Here is an 18,988-nt window from a genome sequence, read left to right as displayed (position 1 = left end):
GGCACCTCGCGCCATCCATCACGCGCCATCGCTGCCTTTTATGGCCGCCCCAGTGCGGGACGGCGACGACACAAGCGTGAAAGAGCACGCGGAGGCTGTCGCCGCTTTCCTTTTTTTCTCTGGATGGCTTGTGTTTGGTTACCGGGCAACGAATGAAGATCACAAGTGAGACGTCACAAGCCGCGCTCGTTGATCGGGCGAGACGCAGCGTCGCAATGACCGGCGGCAAGTACGAGACTCAAGTCGCGAGGCCTCAAGCCGCGAGGCCTCAAGCCGGTCGCCACCCCGCGCGTGGCCTCGCTCACCGCTGGCCAGAAATGATTTGCCAAACGGATTTGCCACTTCATTTCGTCCTTTATTCCGCCCATACAAAACATATCAAATCGACCGTTGACATGAAAAAGCAAGTGAAAAAGCAAGGGGGGTTGCCGACCGAGATCAGATTTGCAACACAGCACAAACCGAAGTTTGCAATATGCGCCGTATTGATGTTGATGCCGAGACTTGCGAGCGGGGCCTGCAAGGCTTCAGTCGCATCTCGAAGACGCCGTCCCGTTCGGCGGCAGATCCGAACAACGCCGCGCTTGTCTTCATTTCCCCCGCGAAGAAGGCGGAAATCTTCATTCCAAAAATGAAGCATATGCAGTGGGAGGCTACATGATGATCTATTTCTTTTTGGGGGCTTTGGCTCTGCATTAAGGCCACTTCGAAATAAATATGCCAAGAATACGGCTGACTTTTCCCCCAGCACATTCCTACTCCATAGCTGAAGAAGTCAAAATGAAGCCATAATAAAGGGAAGTCGTGCCAGTGTGTGAACAAAATACATTCCCATTTCGTTTGGTGTTGATTGAGGACCAAATATGCGCAACGATAAAAGGCAAATTCACCCAATTGCAGGAAAAAGAAAAAGACAGTGAAAGCCGTCGGACTCATTTGCGCGCCGTCACCGTGACGCATCTGCACGGAGCGGCGCCGCCGCCTCGTGCGAGCGGCCACGCATTTCGGACCAGGGCGGAGAATAAAGGCGTCGCCCGTTAGGCACAATTCCAACAGCGTTTCAAGAGGAAGTCGCGAGGGCCGCTGCACGTTGAGCCACTCGAGTCTTTTGTTCAAAAGCACGCTCATTGAAATATTTGCAAATGTCATTGGAAACGCTGACCGTGAGTTCAGCCATACATGTCATACACGCGTCTGTTCGCGTGATGAGCCGTCACCCGACCGATTTTCAAAAAGTGCCGCGACACACGTAGACCGAATATCTAACAACACTCACAGGCATGTATTCTTTATCCTCTGGGGAAAATGAGCCAAGTCATGGAACCAATCGAAACTGTAAGTCAAGGTACCACTGAATTCACACGCTTGGACTTGCCGGTCGTGTCCATTTCGCTCGAGTTTTACTTACCAAATGTGGTTGTCAAGGGCAACATCGCTGCTAAATAATCTTTGTGGTTTGTGTTGTATTTCCAAATGCCGTCAAGCGGGGACGTGTTTGCCACCCGCTAGCCCAGAGAGTGCTGCTTCTTCAGGTTCTTCAGGTTGTCCGTGCGCTTCGCTCTGGTTTCGGGGGTCTTTTTGTACCAGCTCCTGACAAGACACACCGAGAATCAACGCGCAAAATAAATCACCTTTGGGACTGACGCACGGCGACAAGATCACCAAAAACGACATTGAACCTTTGCTTTTTTGCATTGTCACATAATGGTCCTCCCAACGTTCGTAGTTCCGGCTGAGAGTTGCTGCAGTCCAAATGTGCCATTTGAAAAGATGGGCTTTGTTCTACTGTCACTGGCAACATTTCAAGGGGAAATCAAATGGTTTGTAATGTCAAAAATCAGACCAAGGTCCATACTTTTGTGGCCTTTTCAGAATATTCCTATTCCCCCCACCCCAAGAAAAAAGATACATTGGTTTTGACATTTTGTGACGAATCGCAATCTTAAGGCAATATTCTGCTTGGAAAACAGCTCATTCATCGATTCTTCTTTTTCAGTGATATTTCGCGTTGGGTCGATGTGTATTCGTATTCGTATTAACTATTCAAAGTGAACTCGATTCATATGGCACCAAACTCGAGCTGATTAGTGTTGGACAGCACGTAGCAATTCATCCAAATGAAATCAAAGCCTAAATGGAAGTGAACATCGCTGGGGTGGGGTGACCCGAAGGGGGGGCTGCGCACAAGACACGCCACGCCGCCCACGATCTGATGCGTTTGGACCTCCCTTGCGCGCAAATCCAATTTCAAGTGTAAACACTGCGAAAGGCCGAGCGTGGGTCCCGTGTTACATGACATCTGCGAAAGTTGCCATTTGTCATGAGACCCCCCCAGTCGACTTTTGAAATCCGCCGCAGCGCGGCGGCCAAGGCTTACGTGCCGCACGGCAAGCGAGACATGAACTCACCCCTGGCGGCTGAACTGGCTCGGGACACCTTTTTGGACTTGGCCGGATTTTGGAACTCTAGGAAAGGAATAAATCAGTGGCGATTTCCAAGCATGCGGAAATCCTCATAAAGGGCAGCAAGTGGGAAAGACAAAAGGCAACAACAGAAAAGTGGCGTGCGCTCCCCATGAAATGAAAAAGCTTTGCGTGCGAGCGCACGTTTGCAGTACCTGATGGGAGTGGGACTTTTTGGCTTCTGCGTGACCTTTCCAGCCTGGCCCGGCGAGTCCCCCTCCCTGAAAGAGAGCCCGCAGTCACGTCGCCGCGCCGGAGATGACAAACGATTTCCCCGTGGATTTTGTTTTGTTTTCCCTCCACGCGTTACCTCTTTTTTCGGTCCAGAGATCGTTGTGTGGCGGCAGACAGCGTCGCTCTCTCCTTTTCCTTCTTGGCTTTCTCCTTCACAATCAGTCACAAGTGAATCATTCAGCTTTATAACTAGCAGTGCCATTTAGCCGAGTACCTTTGCACTTTCAGATGCCAAAAGTCATGTGCAATTCCTTTTTGGGGTTTTGTGTGAGAAACTTCAAAACATTCAAACATTTGAAAACGTTGCCACTTGAGAACAGTGCCCCCCTGTGGAAACGGCTTGCGCTTCCGGTTGGGGTTTTTGCACGCACATTAAGCTGTTCCGGTGGGACAATTCCCAAGTCAAAAGCGACACATAGTTTTAGCTGATAGCTTCTTAACGGTGTAGTGTTTCTTAAACGGCAGCGCCGCCACTTGTTTGGGAGGGGTTTTTCCAAAAAGGAAAAGTCTGCCGGGCATTTGACCTTTGGCAACAGCCAGACAAGTAAGATGTACAGTAAATGCCAACAATGATCTCAGCTAGCGCGGCCGAAAAGGTGCGCAGTCCGCTCTCCTCTCCTGTTGCCTACCGCGTCTCTTTGCTTCTTCTCGGCACAGAGCTCCCTGTCCTGCCGCAGCAGCGCTAATCGATCGCCCGGAGGCATTTCGAAGAAGATTTCATGGATGTCGTAGAGGGCCGCACGTAACTGAGAAAAGCAAACATTGAACGGGTCAACAAAGGAGGACGTGTGAGTGAGTGCTGCGGTCGCCGACCGCCGGCGGCAGCACATTGGTACCTGGGCCCGAACCCGGTCCTGCAGGGAGAGATCCTGTGCTGAGAAGGTGCTTCTCTTTTGTGGACCTTCAGTCTGGAAGGAACTAATGAACTCCTGCGTGTCCTGTGAAGACACACCAAAAACTCGCTCAGCGCCCCAATTTAACGCATGCTAATTACGTGCTTTGAATAAGAATAAATGAACACTTTCTGACTTGTTTCTTTTGGATGTTTGTGATGACATCAACCGAACTGAAACACTACTTAACTCGTCTTCGCTACACCAACGTACAATTGTAGCACCGTGAATCTGCATAAAAGTGCGTCTCTAGGGTCTTTGTTTTGTTTTTTTTACTACTAGAATACTGAATCACACTTGGATCATGTTGACAAAATTACAAACCAGAAAAAAATGGCCAATTAAGGTGACTCCGTCTTTTTGAAATTGAGAAATTGCAAGACTTCGCGAAACACCAACAAGACTCTTCTACAATACTGCGGGGCAGCGTGCAAAGGTGGAACTGGAGTGATCTTGGATTTTCCTGACTCATACGAATCAAACGCTGGTGTGTATGAGTGGGTACCTAGGGAACAAACGTTTCCGACTCTTTTTGGAACCAAGAACAGCATGAGAAATGTCAAGCACGTGACCGCTGAAGCCCCGGTGCTGGCAGAAGCCTTGACCCAAGGGTGCGTCGATTCAGTTCACCTTGCGAGCATTTGGGCCTCACCGTGACGGTCTGACGCAGACGTTGGACCTTGTGTGTTTTGAGAAGTCTGCGCGCGAGGAAGCCGCGGGCGATGGCGCCAATTCGACACAGTGCTCTCTGCTGTTCTGCTTTCAGAACCTGCAAATCAAAAACGGTAGTGCAAAGGTCCGAAAAATGGACACGGGGCAAATAGCGTCGCGGCGATCGCGCTCACCTGACTTGGCCACGCTTGAGGCTTGCGAGCCGCCCAAGCGGGCCCCTGGAGGTAGACGGGGCGCTGTGCCGAGGGCGAGGTCACATTTGAACTCGTGGGACTGGGAAGACTAGCTGGAGAAGGGAAAGAAAAGCGCTGACTCACGGAATAGGTGTTGAAAGTGAGCCTGCCCGAGTGGTACCGTTACTGGGAGCTGGCGTTGGGGCGGATGGGCTCACAGCGGCAAGTCCCTCACGCTTCCGCTGACAAGAGTCGGAGGGCTGGAGCCTCACACTCTCCTGCTCCCTCAGTCTTCTTTCAGTCTCTTCGAGCTCCTTTCACACGGCAAACAAAGGAGGGAGTTGTGCAGAGTGCGCTGAAAATATTCTTTTCCCGGAAGCCCTTGGTTTACGTACGACGTAGCACATTTCACGCTTAGGAATGACGCACAGTCAACGAGTTTGTGCATTGTGACTTGCCAACAAATTCGGGTTACGGAACGGAACTGCGTCGCAAACTAGCGACCGCGTGCGCGCGTTTTGTTCCTCAAAGAGACTCGGGTCACAGGCGCTCACCAGACGGAGGCACCGTTGCTCTTTCTCCTGCTCGGCCAGGAGCAGCGACATCTGGAAAGCGTGTTCCTCCTCCAGACGCCTTTGCATGTCCCCCAGAACCCGCGCTCGCCTCTGGGTCTCCTCTGTGTGCCAAAATGTCAACTTCAGAAATGCACCTTTTGAAAGCATTTTTCCTGATGGCGTTCTTGATGAAACGATCACGGACCTGTGCTACTGGCATGTGCAGCTCCTGCGTGTCGGAGGGAAGTTGGGGAGGTTTCATCACAGGGCCATTGAGGATCATCAGGCTCCTGCCTGAGTTTCACTTCCGGGGGAACGTGAGGCCTCCGCGGGTATGGCGAAGGATCCTCGACCTTGAATGACTTGTCGTAGGGGGCAGGCGAGCTGCGCCAAGTTGAGGGGCGCATCGTGACTCCCGCCATGAAGCGAGGCGTCCTCTCTTGGCTGCGGTCAATGTGATCGGATCCAGTTTGGCCAGCGCGCGGCTGACCGTCCATGGTCTGGCAGCGTCGGCGGAATGTTGATGACAGGCGGTCGCGTTGCCCCGCCGGGCTGGGCAACGAGGGGCTCGCAGGACTTTGACTTTCCCGCATTGGACTGATGGCGCAAGGCCCCGACTGATGACTACCTCGCCTGTTTAGAGCGCCCACCCCATCGCTCGATATCGGGCTCCGGCGATCCGGCCACCGCGAGGCTCCGGAGAGCGCTTCTTCGCCATCCGACAGACTGGCGCCTTGCCCTGGCATTCCCGGGAACACGGTGTGGATGTTCCCTGTGGAGAAGGGCCGTGGTTTACGCCCGTGAACCTGGGGGCTCCAGCCGGACTCTGGGCTTGGTAGCCGAATGGACTGATTGGGTGGACTCGAGGATACGGGCTGTTGAGGTTTGGCATCGTACCGATTTTGATGGAAGGGAATCTTCGGAGGGCCGAGGGGACTGCGGTGCAAACTAAAGCCAAAGCCAACGGCACTTTTTGGACTAAACGTTTCACTTTCCGAGATGGCCTCGGGCGAAGGTGTTGGGATGACAACTTTTGACGCGTCCTTACTCGGTTCCCTCTTCACATCTTCTTTTGTTTGCTTCGGAAGGCTGTCCATACTCATATCTTCCTCATCACTCTTGTCGTCCGTCTCCAGCTTCATCTCATCCCCAGCCATGAGACCATTGAGGATCGGGCTAGTTGGCTCATTGCTCGATTGAAGCCCATTTGGAGGGGCGATGGGAAGTCCGGGCGAGTCTGTGATCAGTGTGTAACCATTGAGCGTTGTGGCTTTGGGACTTGGTGACTTTTCAGCCCCGTCACTCGGCAAAAGATGTTTCTGTTTCGGAATAAAATGCGCAATCAAAAATCTTTGAAGCAACCTACGATTAGTCCACAGTGTACGCAGGACAAGCAGGAGAAAATATACGGATGGATTCTTTGGAACTTAGCTGATACACAAACCCAGTGGAAGGCGGTTTAAGACCATGTTCCGAGAAACCAAACCAGCACGTACTGAACAAAACCAGGTCCTCGTCCGCCCGCACTCTAGTTCCCTGACTCATATCGCACTTAGCTGACGTGAAGTTGAATGTTAACCAAGACCTGAATTCCAGTTTGCGTTTTACAGCCCTATCCGTCACGTCTCTGTCAAACAATAAATGGCAGCGCACTCTGATCGGAAAGAGGCTTCCTGTTTTCTACTCGAGGACCGATTGAAGTAACTCGACCGGCCTAACGAGCAAACTAAACCGTTAGGGAAGAGTGGACAAAACAGCATCCCTCGTCGGGCTCAAAATAGGAGAGGCTGTTGGGAAAGGTCTGCAGTCGGACAACCTGTCGTGAGGTCTGCAAATGTCACCGGGCATTCTGGCATGCACTGCCCTCGTACTGCATTCTGTAGATTCTTCAGTGGGAAAACTAGACTTGGACGATGTTTGAGATTCTTCACCATTTGTTTTTGGTGGGTGTACACATCCATCTATTTCTAAACTACTTGTCCCGCTTAGCTGGAGCATATCCCAGCTGATTTTGGATGAAATTAATACATTTGTGACAGTGTTGAAGGTAAGGACTTCATTGCAAATACTTTACCTCGCAAGCTGATTTGTTGCTGTTTTTGGTTTCTTTTCCGACTGGAACCTGACCAGACCCTACGCAGCCCTGCGACCGGACTGCACAATGCACAGCTTTCTTTCGAACTCGGGCCGCGGACTTGCTCCTCTGCTGGTTCTGCCGGTCTATTTCCAGCTGGGCCGCCCTCCGTCTGAGGTCGCACATCTGTTGACGCTGCTCTGCATTCAACTGCAAAAACAAAACACCCAAGTTCAAAATCGGATTCATTTATCATTGAGAATTCAGTCCATTGTGGAGACTTGAGTGTTGATGAATCACACCTCGAAGCAATCGAGACAAAATAAAAAGTGGACTACTTATTATTTGAACAAGAACCAGCATGCTGTACGTACTGTACTTTGTTTTGTCTTAGGTGTTAATGTGAAGAGGTTTTCACAGGTTGGGCGTCAGAGTTGACTGTTGTTACATTTTTGTCTTTTGTAACAATGGATTTTGCATTACAACAGATGGCTCAAACATGGCTGAGAACGATACATTTTTGTGGGGAAAAGATGGCCAGGGTTTGTGCTTTGGGTTTAGATGGTTTTGGGTGTAGTTTGGGGTGCTGGTAGTTTGGGGTTCTGGTAGCCTTTTGAGTGAAGGCTCTGGGTTACGGTATAGGTTTTGGTGAGGGTTAGGCGATATACTTTGAGGTTAGGATTATAGGTTGTGGATTTGGGGTTCTGGATTCTGATTTTGAGTTTTTCCAATCCATACCCAAAAATGGCAGAAAATGACACCTTTCCTGGATGGCTCATTTTGGCCAGATGACCATCTCTAACGCTGACTTGTGTGGTTTTTCCCTACGTTCACTTGTGGTCAAAACAAGATGTGATAAAGAACACAGATGCTCCTCATCAACGGTGGTGCCAACCACTGCTCTGATTCAGGCTTCGGTGTCCAACAACGTTTAGCTGTGTTTTTATAGGTTCAATTCATTTTGCTGCATGTCAGATACACATTGACATGCAGCGATAGCCGTTAAGAACCCCCAAGTGGCCATTTCCTCCTTACCAGAGGGGACAGGGCTGCTTTCCCACAGTAGACGATGACAGATGAAAACGTGACGGGTTCACATGTGGCTCTCTTGAATGTACCCTCCTCCTGCAGTGTGGCCACACTTCGGAGGCAGAATTCCTCATAGCTTTCCATCCACATTGCCGCTGTTGGGTAGAATGGGCAGTTTAATGCACGCTTGTGTCAATATGTGACTGCACGGACAGGGTAACAAAGGGAGGCTCTGTTTGCTTTTGGTTGTTTTCATCACACATCACATTCCTGCCATTCCTAGCCTGACTCAGCTCACGTACAGAAACAGTCTGCCGATCACTATCTGATTCACCAATTTGCAGTGACCAAGGTCAATGACACTCTCATTCAGTCAGCCATCACTAATCCACGGTCAAGTCCCACTGACCCACATTTACATATCATCAAATAAATGAATTAAATTGTGAAATTGGATATTTGTTGGTGTAGCTATTCCGAGATGCTATCGTAGAGATGTTCAAATGACACAGCAGATCCACCCATCCCATCTCATGTCATACCCCCGCCACGAAGAAAGCGCGACGTTTCTCCTCCTTTTCGCTCCTCTCTTGCTTCCGGTGTGTGTGTTGGGGGCTAGGGGGAAACATTAAAAGCAATGGCAGTCATTCAAAACCTCGCGTCTGCGCTCGTCGTCCCGGCTTGCCCATCACCGACGTTGACGTTCCCTCTTCCGAAAAAAAAGAAAAAACCCGTGCCCTCTTCCGGGCTACAACAGCGCCTCCTAGCAACAGGGCGAGGGCTGCGTACCAATATGCTTTACACACCAACTGGTCGGCTCAAGGCACACAATCATTTCTCTCTTATTGCAATTTCGATCATTTACGAACAAAATAGATAACAAAATAATGTAAGTACAGGACATGTTTGGGTCCAAATCAAATTCAAGAAACACAGGGGAACTAGGAAATCGTACAAGTGGTATGTTGGACAGAAATGGACCATGGTATTTTTGTCACCTTATCTACGTACCATTGAACCCCAGCGCTTAGCATCTGCTCAATTGGCTTTTCTCCAAAAGATGTTTCACAATGATAACCTTAATTAAAAGAATAATGATGGTGATGATAAACAACATTTTTAATTTTATTAACAATAATCTGTTGAGCAAATGTGGACTGTACAAGAACATTGAGTATTACGTATTCGCATACTGTCAACGTGAACAATGTGAATATGGCTGCAAAACTAACACTATTCTTCCAGCATCATCCTTTTTTTTTTTTACTATTCTGGTTCTTGTAAAAATTAAGACAGTCACAATGTAATATCCCCAGACAAAGGAGTCATACCACATCTTTTCTGCGAACACAATTTATTTAGTCCACCACCAAAATTGATAAGATATTAACAGCTAAATTATAGACTGATGATCAATTGCTGCCATGACGACAGAGGTTGCACTCTTTTCACAACTCATCCTTTGAGCCGGAATGTGTCGGCTGAGTGATACGTATGTTTTCCTTGTGCTCTCGCAGCAGAGCCTCAATGTGGTCGTCTGTGTACGGGATTTTGGAATCCTGTGACAGGAATAAAATCAGAATGAAGTAGCAAATTGGCAGTAAAAACTAGCCTTGAACGACAAAATAAAGTGAGCGCTAACCCATGTTATTAAAGTTATAATGAAAACTAACAAAATAAACCAACATTTAAAAAAACAATCTCGTTATCACAATCAAACAAAAGCAAATGTTTAAAAAAAACAAAACAAAATCCATAGTTAGAGAAGATATAATTAGCGACCTTTTCGTTTACTTTTTTTAAATTAAATTTTGCACTGCACATTTGAAAAACTCATTCAAAAAAATAAAACAAAGCATTTTCGAAAATACAAACACTAATAAAAACTAACAAACCTGTTCTAAAAACTTTTTTTTTTTTTAAACAAACATTAAAACAAATTAAAATCTATCCATAATTTATCTAGAGAATATCCCAAACTATTTGTAACCCTGCTGTCAACCTACCAGTACCTCAAAAGAGTGTCGTTTGACCCCGACACACGCTGTGGACTTCTCATAGCAAAGCGTGACATCCAGCCGATGCGGTTCGTAATCTAGCAGAATTGCGTGGAACTGGTCGTAGTGGGAATCTGAGCATGGGATTAATTGCTTGTGTATTCATATATATATATATATATATATATATTATTATACACATATACATATATATATATTATTATACACATATACATATACATGTATATATATGTATATATATATATATATATGTATAGATACATGTATATATATATATATATATATATATATATATATATATATATATATATATATATATATATATATATATATATATATATATATATATATATATGAAAGAAAGACTTCAAACAGCGAACTCACCTAAGAGTCGTATGCAGGCCGAGGCCAGTTTGTCTTTGCTAAACTGCTTGTGTGAGTGCAGTCTGTTGCACACCTCGCCGGTGCTGATGAGCTCGTCCACAAGCGCCAGTCGGCTTGCGGCAGGAACTTCTTGCATTTCTTTCTCAAACTCTAGAAAGCAGAATATATCACTATCGTGAAAAAAATGCTTCGGGGGGGAAATCGGACACAGTAGGACCTTGACTTACATGTGCACCAAGTTATGAGTTTAGTTTTATTTGAGGTGCAAGCTAGCTTCTGAGAAACCTCACATACCGTGTCTTGCTCACAATTCCAGAACTGATCCTGTTATTCTGCACCATCTTGGTGCCAAAGAACTGTGTTGAAGTTTTAGACAAACTTGATGCTTTGGCACCATCTAGGTGCCACAAAACTATGTCAAAGTGTGGTGAGCAGCTTCATTGAGAAAACAGTAAATACTCTGCCACCAATTTGTGGCACCTCTAAGCATTTATAAAGGCAGGCATCAATTGCTGAGAGGTTTTTTTTCTATTGGCGGCAAGGCTCAGGCTAGCATGGCTTCGGATGAAGCACCAGTGAAAAGTAGTAGAATGAAAGACTTTTTTCGAAGGATGCTGAGTGTAGAAAGGATTGGGAGGCCTGATAATGTCTAGAAATCAGAAGGACAAGATGTCCTCCAATGTACACTGAACAGCGCTATACCTTTGGCTGTGATGATGCAACTTTCACAGTCGGCAGCTGTGGAGGGACAAATAATGAGTAGGAAGGAATTTTAAAAAGTAGAACAGAGGAGCGTGTACTTACAGCGGTCTTCAGTGTGAACACGCAGAAAAAAGCAGCAACACAGTGCAAAAAAGAGCATCTTCACGCAGCGTCCGTCAAGGCTGCAAAACTACAACCACGCTAAGCGACAAGTGAGCACCTAAAGCGATCATCTTTCGCACCCGGTGCAGTCACCTGATCTCGCATCCCCGCCGCGCCATCACACATGACAGATTTCAGGTTTGTCTGGTTTCCACTTCAACAAGTTAAGCGAAAACAGAGCCATCGCTGGGATTTGTACTCCAGCGTGTCACTAAATGCACGCAACACATTTTTCACATGCTTTGTTTTTGTGTCTCGTTCAGGGGTGGGTAAAGTACGGCTTGCGCGTACGCTACTCAATTTGTATGATACTTGTTTTCAAATATGTGTTCTTGTTTCTGAACGATCAGGCTCACCTGTCTGTTTGAAAAACCTAATGTGGCTCTTGAGCACAAGTCTGCAACAAACTGATGCTTTCATGTGGACAAGAGCGTCAAACAAATATATGTTTACTCAAACCATTTATTCGGGTCTATTTATACATGTGTAAAAGAAAAGACTCAAAAACTGGCTATGCTACATATGTGGTTTCATCCAAGCATCTATTGCCATTTTCATTGCGTTGGCATTGACAGCACAGTGAGACCTCTAACTGGAGGTCAAAGTGCCACTGTACTTGGGCGAAAATAAATATGTTGTATAAAAAACAAAAACAATAACAGCTACATGATGCTGCAGTCAGCCTAGGGTCCCTCCACTTTGATGACATTGAGGTGTTGATCCTGCGCGGACATGCTGCACTCCTGAAGATTCCTGCCGGAGCAGCTCGTCTGGAAATCCGACGTCTTGCTCCCCGCCTCCCTGAAGGCCTGAGGGTGCGAGCGCTCGTACGCGGCCACGTAAGACGACTGGGCGTAGGGCGCCATGAGAGTTTGGCAGTTTTGCTGGGGGTATGCGCCCGCGTACGCTTGTTGCGTCTGCGGGGGCGTGTGAGAAAGCGGGAGGTTGTCGGCGCCGCTGCACGGCGGGAAGCCGTTCAAGCCGTCGGGACTCAGGACGGGGAGTTTGAAGGCCTCGACGGGTTCCAGACTCTCCAGCGAGTCGTAGGCCGCTTGGGTTTGGCTGCACTGGCTGAAGGTGACTTGGTTAAAGTCGAAGGTGTCTTGGCTGAACGAGGAAGAGGTGGCGGGCAAACAGGAGGGGGACGGCGTTTTGCTGTGCGCTTGCTGAGCGTCGGCGCAAGGTCCGGCTCGGGACGCGAGGCTGTGCAGGGCGCTGAGGATCTGTTTCTGGATGTGAGTCTGTTGCGCCTGCTCCCTCTCCAAGCGACTCTGCTGCTCCACCAGCATCTTGACGGCCAGGCCCAGGCTGCGCACTTCGCAGCCCAGTGTCTGGATCTGATCCTGAAGAGCGCCTCTGGCCGCGCCGTCTTGGCTGGGCTCGCCCGCGGAGGTCTGCATGCGCAGGACGGCGCCCCCGGGGGCGGAGGACGCCAAAGGGGCCGCCGGACGGCTGGGAAGGCGGATTCCAAGTCGAGGCAGCGTGTGAAGGGAGCGCACGGACAGACCTGCCCTTTGGGGGACAAAGCGCCTGGTTGTGTTTGTGCCACCATCTTCCAGTCCGGCCTAAGAAACGAGAATGAGACATAGACTTCATGTTTTTGCCAAGATCACTTTTTGGAAAATACCTCTCCTAAAAAATCTAGAACATGTTATTTTCTTTCAAATCTCTTTATCTACAGTATATATGGGAAGGGATATCTCATGACACCACATCATGGAAAGTGTAGCGCTTTCTAGTCATCCATCGCTTGACCGCAACAGCTGACTATCCAAAGCGTACCACATCATCATATGCCATCAATGAATCCATTTTATATGTGTAAAAGTATAGCTCATGATCCAAAGCATACCACATCATGTAGCAACCATTTTCTCTGACCTTTTCTGTGGTCAGATCGTAATGTGATGATGCTGCTGCTGGTTGTTGTTGTTGTGACAATGCAGCTAAATCGGATCTTTGGACATTTGCGTGTTCTCTCCTCAACAACGACGTCACCTGGTGGAATAAAATCCAAAGCATTTGACTCATTTAATGATTGTGCCAGGCAAGAATGTGAAGCATCAGACCTTCATCTTGTGCGTCAGCGCTTTATCCAGAATGCGTTTGCGGGCCGCCAGCATTGAGCTGGTGGCGGGGGAGGGCGTCACTCTCCTCCTGGTGAAGGCCGCCGACGTCGCTCCAGGAGAGGAACAAGTCGCGCTTGTCTCTGCTCTTGGCTGACTCTGCGCAAGCGACGTGACGCTCACGATCTGGACGTCGTTATCGTCCACACACTGCGGCCGCTGCTGCTGCTGCTGCTGCTGCTGCTGCTGCTGCTGCTGCCGCTGCCGCTGCCGCTGGCCCGTCGGGCTCTCTGCGCCGCTTTCCCCGCAGCCTGACGCTTTGGCATTGGCGTCTGCTTCCGCGGACGGCCGCTTGGCGAACTTGCTGAAGCCGGCGTGGCGCGACGCATCCCGTAGCAGGTGTTGCAGCCGTATGCTGCTCCAGCTCTCTTGCAGGCCCCCGACCAGGTTGGGCACCTGCGCCGGCGCGCCGCTCCCGGCCTCCAGGGGCCTGACCCTGCCCGGTCGCCTGCCTTGGAACTCCCGAAGGAACAGGTAGATGGCCTGCGCCGACACCTTGATGTTCTCCAGCTCCAGCACGGCCTTGATCTTGCGGAAACTCAGGCCCGCCTTCCTTAGCTCCACCACTTTGCGCTTGGCGGCGTCGTCCAGGCGACCCATGGGCGCGTTTTGTATCTAGGGGAAGGAACGGCTCATGATCCAAAGCACAGCACATCATCTGAAGGAACAGCTCATAATCCAAAACATATCACATCTTGAGTGTCATCCATCAATGATACAAGTTCTCCAACTGTTTACACCAAATACGATGGTTTTATTCCAAAAGAAGCATATTTCATAAATAATTTCGAAAATGTGTACTTTTATTTATGTGTAAAAACAAATAGGTTGCTTTTTGCAACTGAACTGGAAATAACTGCACTGGGTTAAAAGTAAGTTTCAGCATCTGTAACTACACATCGTTTTAAGTTTTAACACTTAATTCGGTGATTCTTTCGCATACCGCAAGCGGGAACCCTCATAGCACACTTTGAGAATCACTGATCAGCAAAGGATACCACATCCAAACACAGCTGCCAATTAATTTTATGGTTAAGGAACAGCTCATGATCCAACGCATACCACATCATGAATCATCTGTACAGTGCAGTGAATCTATATGTGGGACTGAAAAGCTCATGGCTAGAACATCAGACCTAATCGAAATATATCATGCATTGACCATAATAGCACATATACTGTATTTTATAAAGAAAACGTAATCTAAACATTTACTCCAACAACCAAGCCTAAAAAAAACCTTGTGTCTTCTCAAGTAATAACGGTTTACCCTCAAACCCTCCTGTGATGTACAAACATTGACGCAAAACGACAGCTTGGCGTCGACTCATACGAACAGAAAGTCGAGCCCTCACCTGGTGGAAGTAAAAAAAAAAAGGAAAAAAGATACCCGGTGACAATTGCTCTGTCGACAAGCTAACGGTTCATTTTTATCCAGGAGCGCATAAATAAACAAATGAGTCGTAAGTGGCGCTCAGGTAGTGACGTCACTTCCAACTTGTGTCGTCATCAGCCAGCGACTCTTCTCGAGGCCCGCAGTCGCTCCGGACTGTACCACCTGTAACAAAAAACATGTAAGTTTACGATTTTATTCTGTAGTTATAGTTGAGATCATGATCTTATTTGCTACTTTTTGTTGCATGCTACGATTTGCCATGTAGTGGAATATTATATTTACTTCCTTTGTCGAGCATTTTGTGATTGAACAAAAGCCCCGTGGTTTCCGTCGTATGAGTTGAATCGGCCGAATGAAATTCAGTTGCTGCGTTCCCTCCCCCCCTCTCCAATGTTTAAATTTATTGCTACTTATGTTGTTTTACCGGAGTCACCCTCTCGTTTCGCCTTTCTAAATTCAGGTCACTCATATTTACAGTATTTTCTTACAAATTATACAGAAACTGAATTCTGGAAGGATTTGCGGGCATTTGTGAAGCTAGCCAGCTAGCATGTATCCACACGGCTACATTAATTGAAAGGGCTACTATATAAATTCATATTTATATTCATATTTATTTATTTATATATATACATATGTATATATATGAATATAAATATGAATATAAATAATCTCGCCAACATCACGCTGAGATGTTCCTAATAATTTGGTTTTCTCACTCAACTCCTTTCTGCCACAACCACTTTCTTTCATTTTGTCAGAATATTAAACGCACTTCTTCAGTTCTGTTTGGGGGGGGGAAATGTTTAGAAGCCTTTTTTTGGGGGGCGAGGGGGATACCAGGAGAAACAAAGTGAATCCCAGATGGGTAAAAAATGAACTTGCATTTTCTGTTAGCACGGGGTGAAAATGCTTAAAATCAGGAAAACATTGAGATTTCAAGACTATAATACCCAGCACCAATATTTTTTTTTTTCTGTTCTGTAGGGCTCCATCCCCTACTAAGCGGAAGGAAGAGGAGAAAACTAAAGACCGAGCCAAGGACAAATCCTCCGCCAAAGATGGTGAAAAGGACAGAGGGCGTGATAAAGCCAGGAAACGCCGCAGCGCATCAACTGGAAGCAGCAGCAGGTCTGAAGACCACAATCACAAATCAGTCATGAACTAAACATTCAAGTACAAGTGGGAAAAAAATGAGGGAGGTTGACATTGCCTTACAGCCATGCAGCAAGTACAAACGTCCTTGTCTGTTTTTCAGGCAGGTGCTTTGACCAGGATGTCACAGTAGGGAAACTTTACTCGAGAAGAAAATGAGTCCAGCTTCACCAAAATTAACGGAAGTAATGAGCGCATTCCGAAAGTAGTTGCTAGAGCCACAACTGATAGCCAGTCACTCCAGCATACGCAGATTGGCTAGCGGTTAGCCAGTTAGCCGCCAGCTGCTGACCTGAGCTCACAACATTGAACTCTACCCTCGAACTCACTGACTCCTTCACTCGCCCGGGCCAGAGAGCAGTGTGGAACGTTGGGGTGACGGCCCCAAGTGGCCAAGAATAGTAGCGCGCCTCACCAATACATGTTTCAAAATGCGAAACAATTTTTTATCGTATGACTAGTCGTTTGGATAATTGGTAGGATAAGTGTAGCAGATATGCAGACGTGACGTCGCATGTTGAGCAAATCCTCCTTCGGGTCCAACTCGTGCCGCTTGTGGGGAACTCGACGCTGCTCGTTCCTCTTAAATGAGCTTGATGCTGACCGGGCACTTTTGCAATCAGGTCCCGATCGAGCTCCTCTTCCAGCAGCAGCTCCGGTTCCAGCTCGGGCTCATCCAGCGGCTCCAGCTCGTCCGGAAGCAGCCACTCGGGCTCCTCCAGCTCGCGCTCGTCCTCCTCTTCCAGCTCCTCGGGCTCGCCCAGCCCGAGCCGCCGGCGCCACGACAACCGCCGACGCTCCCGCTCGCCGTAAGTCTCGCTCCACATTCCGCTACGAGTCGGACCGCTTTGTCGTGACGATCGCTGCTGCTGTTGTTGTTGTGTTTGCGCCGCAGGTCCAAAACACAGAAGAGGGGAGAAGAAAAGGATAAGGAGAAAGATAAGGAACGGAGGAAAAGAACGCCCAGCCCCAAACCAACCAAGGTTCACTTGGGCCGGCTGACCAGGAATGTCACCAAGGTGTCTGCCCTACTTGACGCTAATGCTTGGCTTTCTGAGCTTTTACAAGGGCCCCAAATTTCTTGCAGTTGCGTGGATGAAGAATCCACTGTCGATCAATGTGTTTGATAACAGGCGCGCCATCTCACCGTGACACCACGTCACTCGGCTGGAGTTCACTTCAGTTCAGTCCGCAACATCAAAAAATCAATCAATCAATCAAACAAACACGTTCCCTCGTTGTCGGCCCGAACCAGAACTGGAACATCCTCATCGAGTTGGACACGGCGCTACCGTACATCTTTGTCATCTTCATTTCGGCTTATAGGCAATATTTGGCAGGATAAAATTCCAGAAATGTTGAATGTCATTATCTTTGTCTTGCGTTGCAATGTGTTTAAAAAAAAACACACAATGGAAAACAATTCAAATTTACTTCAAAGGGCTAATCTCGGCCTACGCCTGGCCCTAGTTTCTTCTTCCTCGTGATTGAGTTCTGAAAATGACGATGCGTAGTTGTACAAAAGGATTGTGCGTCGTGAGCAGGTGGGACTCTTGACAAGGGGGCTTCTTTGGTTCGGATGAGTTGGCGACGGAACTAATCAGTAAACCCAATCATCTTGATTGGCCAACTATGTTAAATTCACACCAGGCATTTGTCCCCGAGCCACTCATGTTCCGGCAACCTTAACGTTGGGTTTGGCCCATCTTTGGTTTGTTTTGAATCTAATAATGAGCAGTTTCCTCTCGCGCGCAGGACCACATCCAGGAGATCTTCGCCACCTACGGCAAAATCAAGTCTGTGGAGATGCCGATGGAGAGGCAGGTCCCGCACATGTCCAAGGGCTTCGCTTACGTGGAGTACGAGAGCCCCGAGGAGGCCCAGAAGGCCCTCAAGTACATGGACGGAGGTCAGCATTTTCCCGCTTCGGCATGTCAGCGCATGTACAGGGCTGGTCGGGCTAGTAGCGTAAAAAGCCATGCTCGGCCACTGACTGCAATACGTGATTTTGATAAGATTTGGATTGCGATGCCGATTGGTATTATTATTGGGTTTTTTTAAAGATTGCGCCTTTTTCTTTCCCCCATGTGAGAATTGTTGAGCGTTTCAACGTGTGTTCATAGGTCAGATCGATGGGCAGGAGATCACGGCGGCCGCCGTGCTGCCCCAGCGGGTGCGTCCTCCGCCTCGCCGCCTGTCTCCCCCTCGCAGAATGCCCCCTCCGCCGCCCATGTGGCGGCGCAGCCCGCCCCGCATGCGGAGAAGGTCGGTCTTCCTTGCTTAGCATTCGTTTGATATACTTTCAAGTTCAACTGCTCTAGTAGGCTTTTGGTGACATTTTCGTTTTTCCAATGTCCCTTTTAGGTCCCGCTCCCCAAGGAGACGTTCGCCGGTGCGCCGCCGCTCTCGTTCCAGATCTCCCGGCCGCAGGCGTCACCGCTCTCGTTCCAGCTCAAACTCGTCCAGATAAACACGTTTTCTGCTTTGGGCGCAATTACTTTTTATTACAAATTTAGAAAAACTAAAACAAAGTTGGGGGAAAAAAACTGTTGCCCTCGTAGGATTTTTTTTTTTGTTTTTTTTTTTGTCAATGTAAGTTTCTTGTCAATTCTGTTGGTTGTGACGAGCCCAAGCTGAGATCGTGACCCTTTTTACTCTGTCTTGACTTTTGGAGAGTTTGAAAAATAAAACTGGTGAAACATAACCAGTGTCAAGTTGGTTTTGTTAAAGGTCATCTGTAACTTGCTCCTAGCGCTGCCATACAGTATTTGGAAGGAATAGTAGTAACTTCATCCAATTTGTACAGTGCTTGTCTCGACCAGTGCCCAGGTTTGAACCTTGAACCTCAGAAGTGCTGGGCAGATGTGCTGCCAAGACCACACTTGCCTGTAAACTTGGCCTTAGTTCAAGAGGAAAACAGTTTCAGTAAGACTAGTATATAGGATACATGTACA

General features: G+C 48.1%; 4 protein-coding genes across 10 annotated transcripts in view; 1 reads left to right on the top strand and 3 right to left on the bottom strand.

The window, feature by feature from the left end:
- ccp110 (centriolar coiled-coil protein 110) overlaps positions 1 to 8,808 on the bottom strand; it is a 44,796-nt gene extending 35,988 nt beyond the window's left edge. For 3 of the 5 annotated variants that reach the window (XR_015090176.1, XR_015090175.1, XR_015090177.1), the window contains exons 1-14: positions 8,634 to 8,808; positions 8,098 to 8,246; positions 7,063 to 7,272; positions 5,194 to 6,307; positions 4,989 to 5,110; positions 4,616 to 4,748; positions 4,435 to 4,547; positions 4,242 to 4,358; positions 3,533 to 3,634; positions 3,326 to 3,442; positions 2,773 to 2,846; positions 2,618 to 2,683; positions 2,409 to 2,465; positions 1,409 to 1,590 (exon numbers count right to left, since the gene is read on the bottom strand). Coding sequence is in view for 2 of the 5 variants with exons in the window: in XM_086056187.1 (XP_085912313.1) it covers positions 1,506 to 1,590; positions 2,409 to 2,465; positions 2,618 to 2,683; positions 2,773 to 2,846; positions 3,326 to 3,442; positions 3,533 to 3,634; positions 4,242 to 4,358; positions 4,435 to 4,547; positions 4,616 to 4,748; positions 4,989 to 5,110; positions 5,194 to 6,307; positions 7,063 to 7,272; positions 8,098 to 8,241 (2,454 nt within the window). In the remaining 3 variants the exon portion in view is untranslated. Of the gene's footprint in view, positions 1 to 342; positions 1,591 to 2,408; positions 2,466 to 2,617; positions 2,684 to 2,772; positions 2,847 to 3,325; positions 3,443 to 3,532; positions 3,635 to 4,241; positions 4,359 to 4,434; positions 4,548 to 4,615; positions 4,749 to 4,988; positions 5,111 to 5,193; positions 6,308 to 7,062; positions 7,273 to 8,097; positions 8,247 to 8,633 lie in introns of those variants that run through there. The other 2 variants (XM_086056187.1, XM_086056188.1) reach the window with 2 other exon arrangements.
- A 498-nt stretch (positions 8,809 to 9,306) lies between these two features.
- LOC147133890 (uncharacterized) lies at positions 9,307 to 11,454 on the bottom strand. Of its 3 annotated transcripts, none has more exons than XM_086056196.1 (5): positions 11,298 to 11,454; positions 11,196 to 11,231; positions 10,494 to 10,643; positions 10,098 to 10,222; positions 9,307 to 9,650 (listed from the first exon to the last, which is right to left on the bottom strand). In XM_086056196.1, the coding sequence occupies exons 1-5, from the start codon at positions 11,353 to 11,355 to the stop codon at positions 9,540 to 9,542; spliced, it is 480 nt and encodes a 159-aa protein (XP_085912322.1). In that variant the 5' UTR covers positions 11,356 to 11,454; the 3' UTR covers positions 9,307 to 9,539. The 3 variants fall into 3 exon arrangements, with proteins under 3 accessions (XP_085912322.1, XP_085912323.1, XP_085912324.1); XM_086056197.1 differs by having other exon boundaries at positions 10,104 to 10,222; XM_086056198.1 differs by lacking the exon at positions 10,098 to 10,222 and having other exon boundaries at positions 9,531 to 9,650.
- Positions 11,455 to 11,801: 347 nt separating this feature from the next.
- LOC147133889 (uncharacterized) lies at positions 11,802 to 15,027 on the bottom strand. Its single transcript, XM_086056545.1, has 4 exons — positions 14,839 to 15,027; positions 13,427 to 14,098; positions 13,239 to 13,355; positions 11,802 to 12,922 (listed from the first exon to the last, which is right to left on the bottom strand). The coding sequence occupies exons 2-4, from the start codon at positions 14,081 to 14,083 to the stop codon at positions 12,041 to 12,043; spliced, it is 1,656 nt and encodes a 551-aa protein (XP_085912671.1). The 5' UTR covers positions 14,084 to 14,098; positions 14,839 to 15,027; the 3' UTR covers positions 11,802 to 12,040.
- Positions 14,947 to 18,738, top strand: rnps1 (RNA binding protein S1, serine-rich domain). Its single transcript, XM_086056546.1, has 7 exons — positions 14,947 to 15,057; positions 15,867 to 16,010; positions 16,658 to 16,843; positions 16,930 to 17,053; positions 17,790 to 17,943; positions 18,158 to 18,299; positions 18,399 to 18,738. Coding segments are annotated over exons 1-7 (858 nt in total). The 5' UTR covers positions 14,947 to 15,055; the 3' UTR covers positions 18,505 to 18,738.
- The last annotated feature ends 250 nt before the right edge of the window (positions 18,739 to 18,988 follow it).

This window comes from Filicampus tigris, chromosome 16 (genome assembly GCF_054856515.1).
Source record: "Filicampus tigris isolate MCC_2025a chromosome 16, RoL_Ftig_1.0, whole genome shotgun sequence".
Lineage (NCBI taxonomy): Eukaryota > Metazoa > Chordata > Actinopteri > Syngnathiformes > Syngnathidae > Filicampus > Filicampus tigris.
The sequence above is the reverse complement of the archived record's forward strand: the minus strand, read 5'-3'. Positions and strand labels throughout refer to the sequence as shown.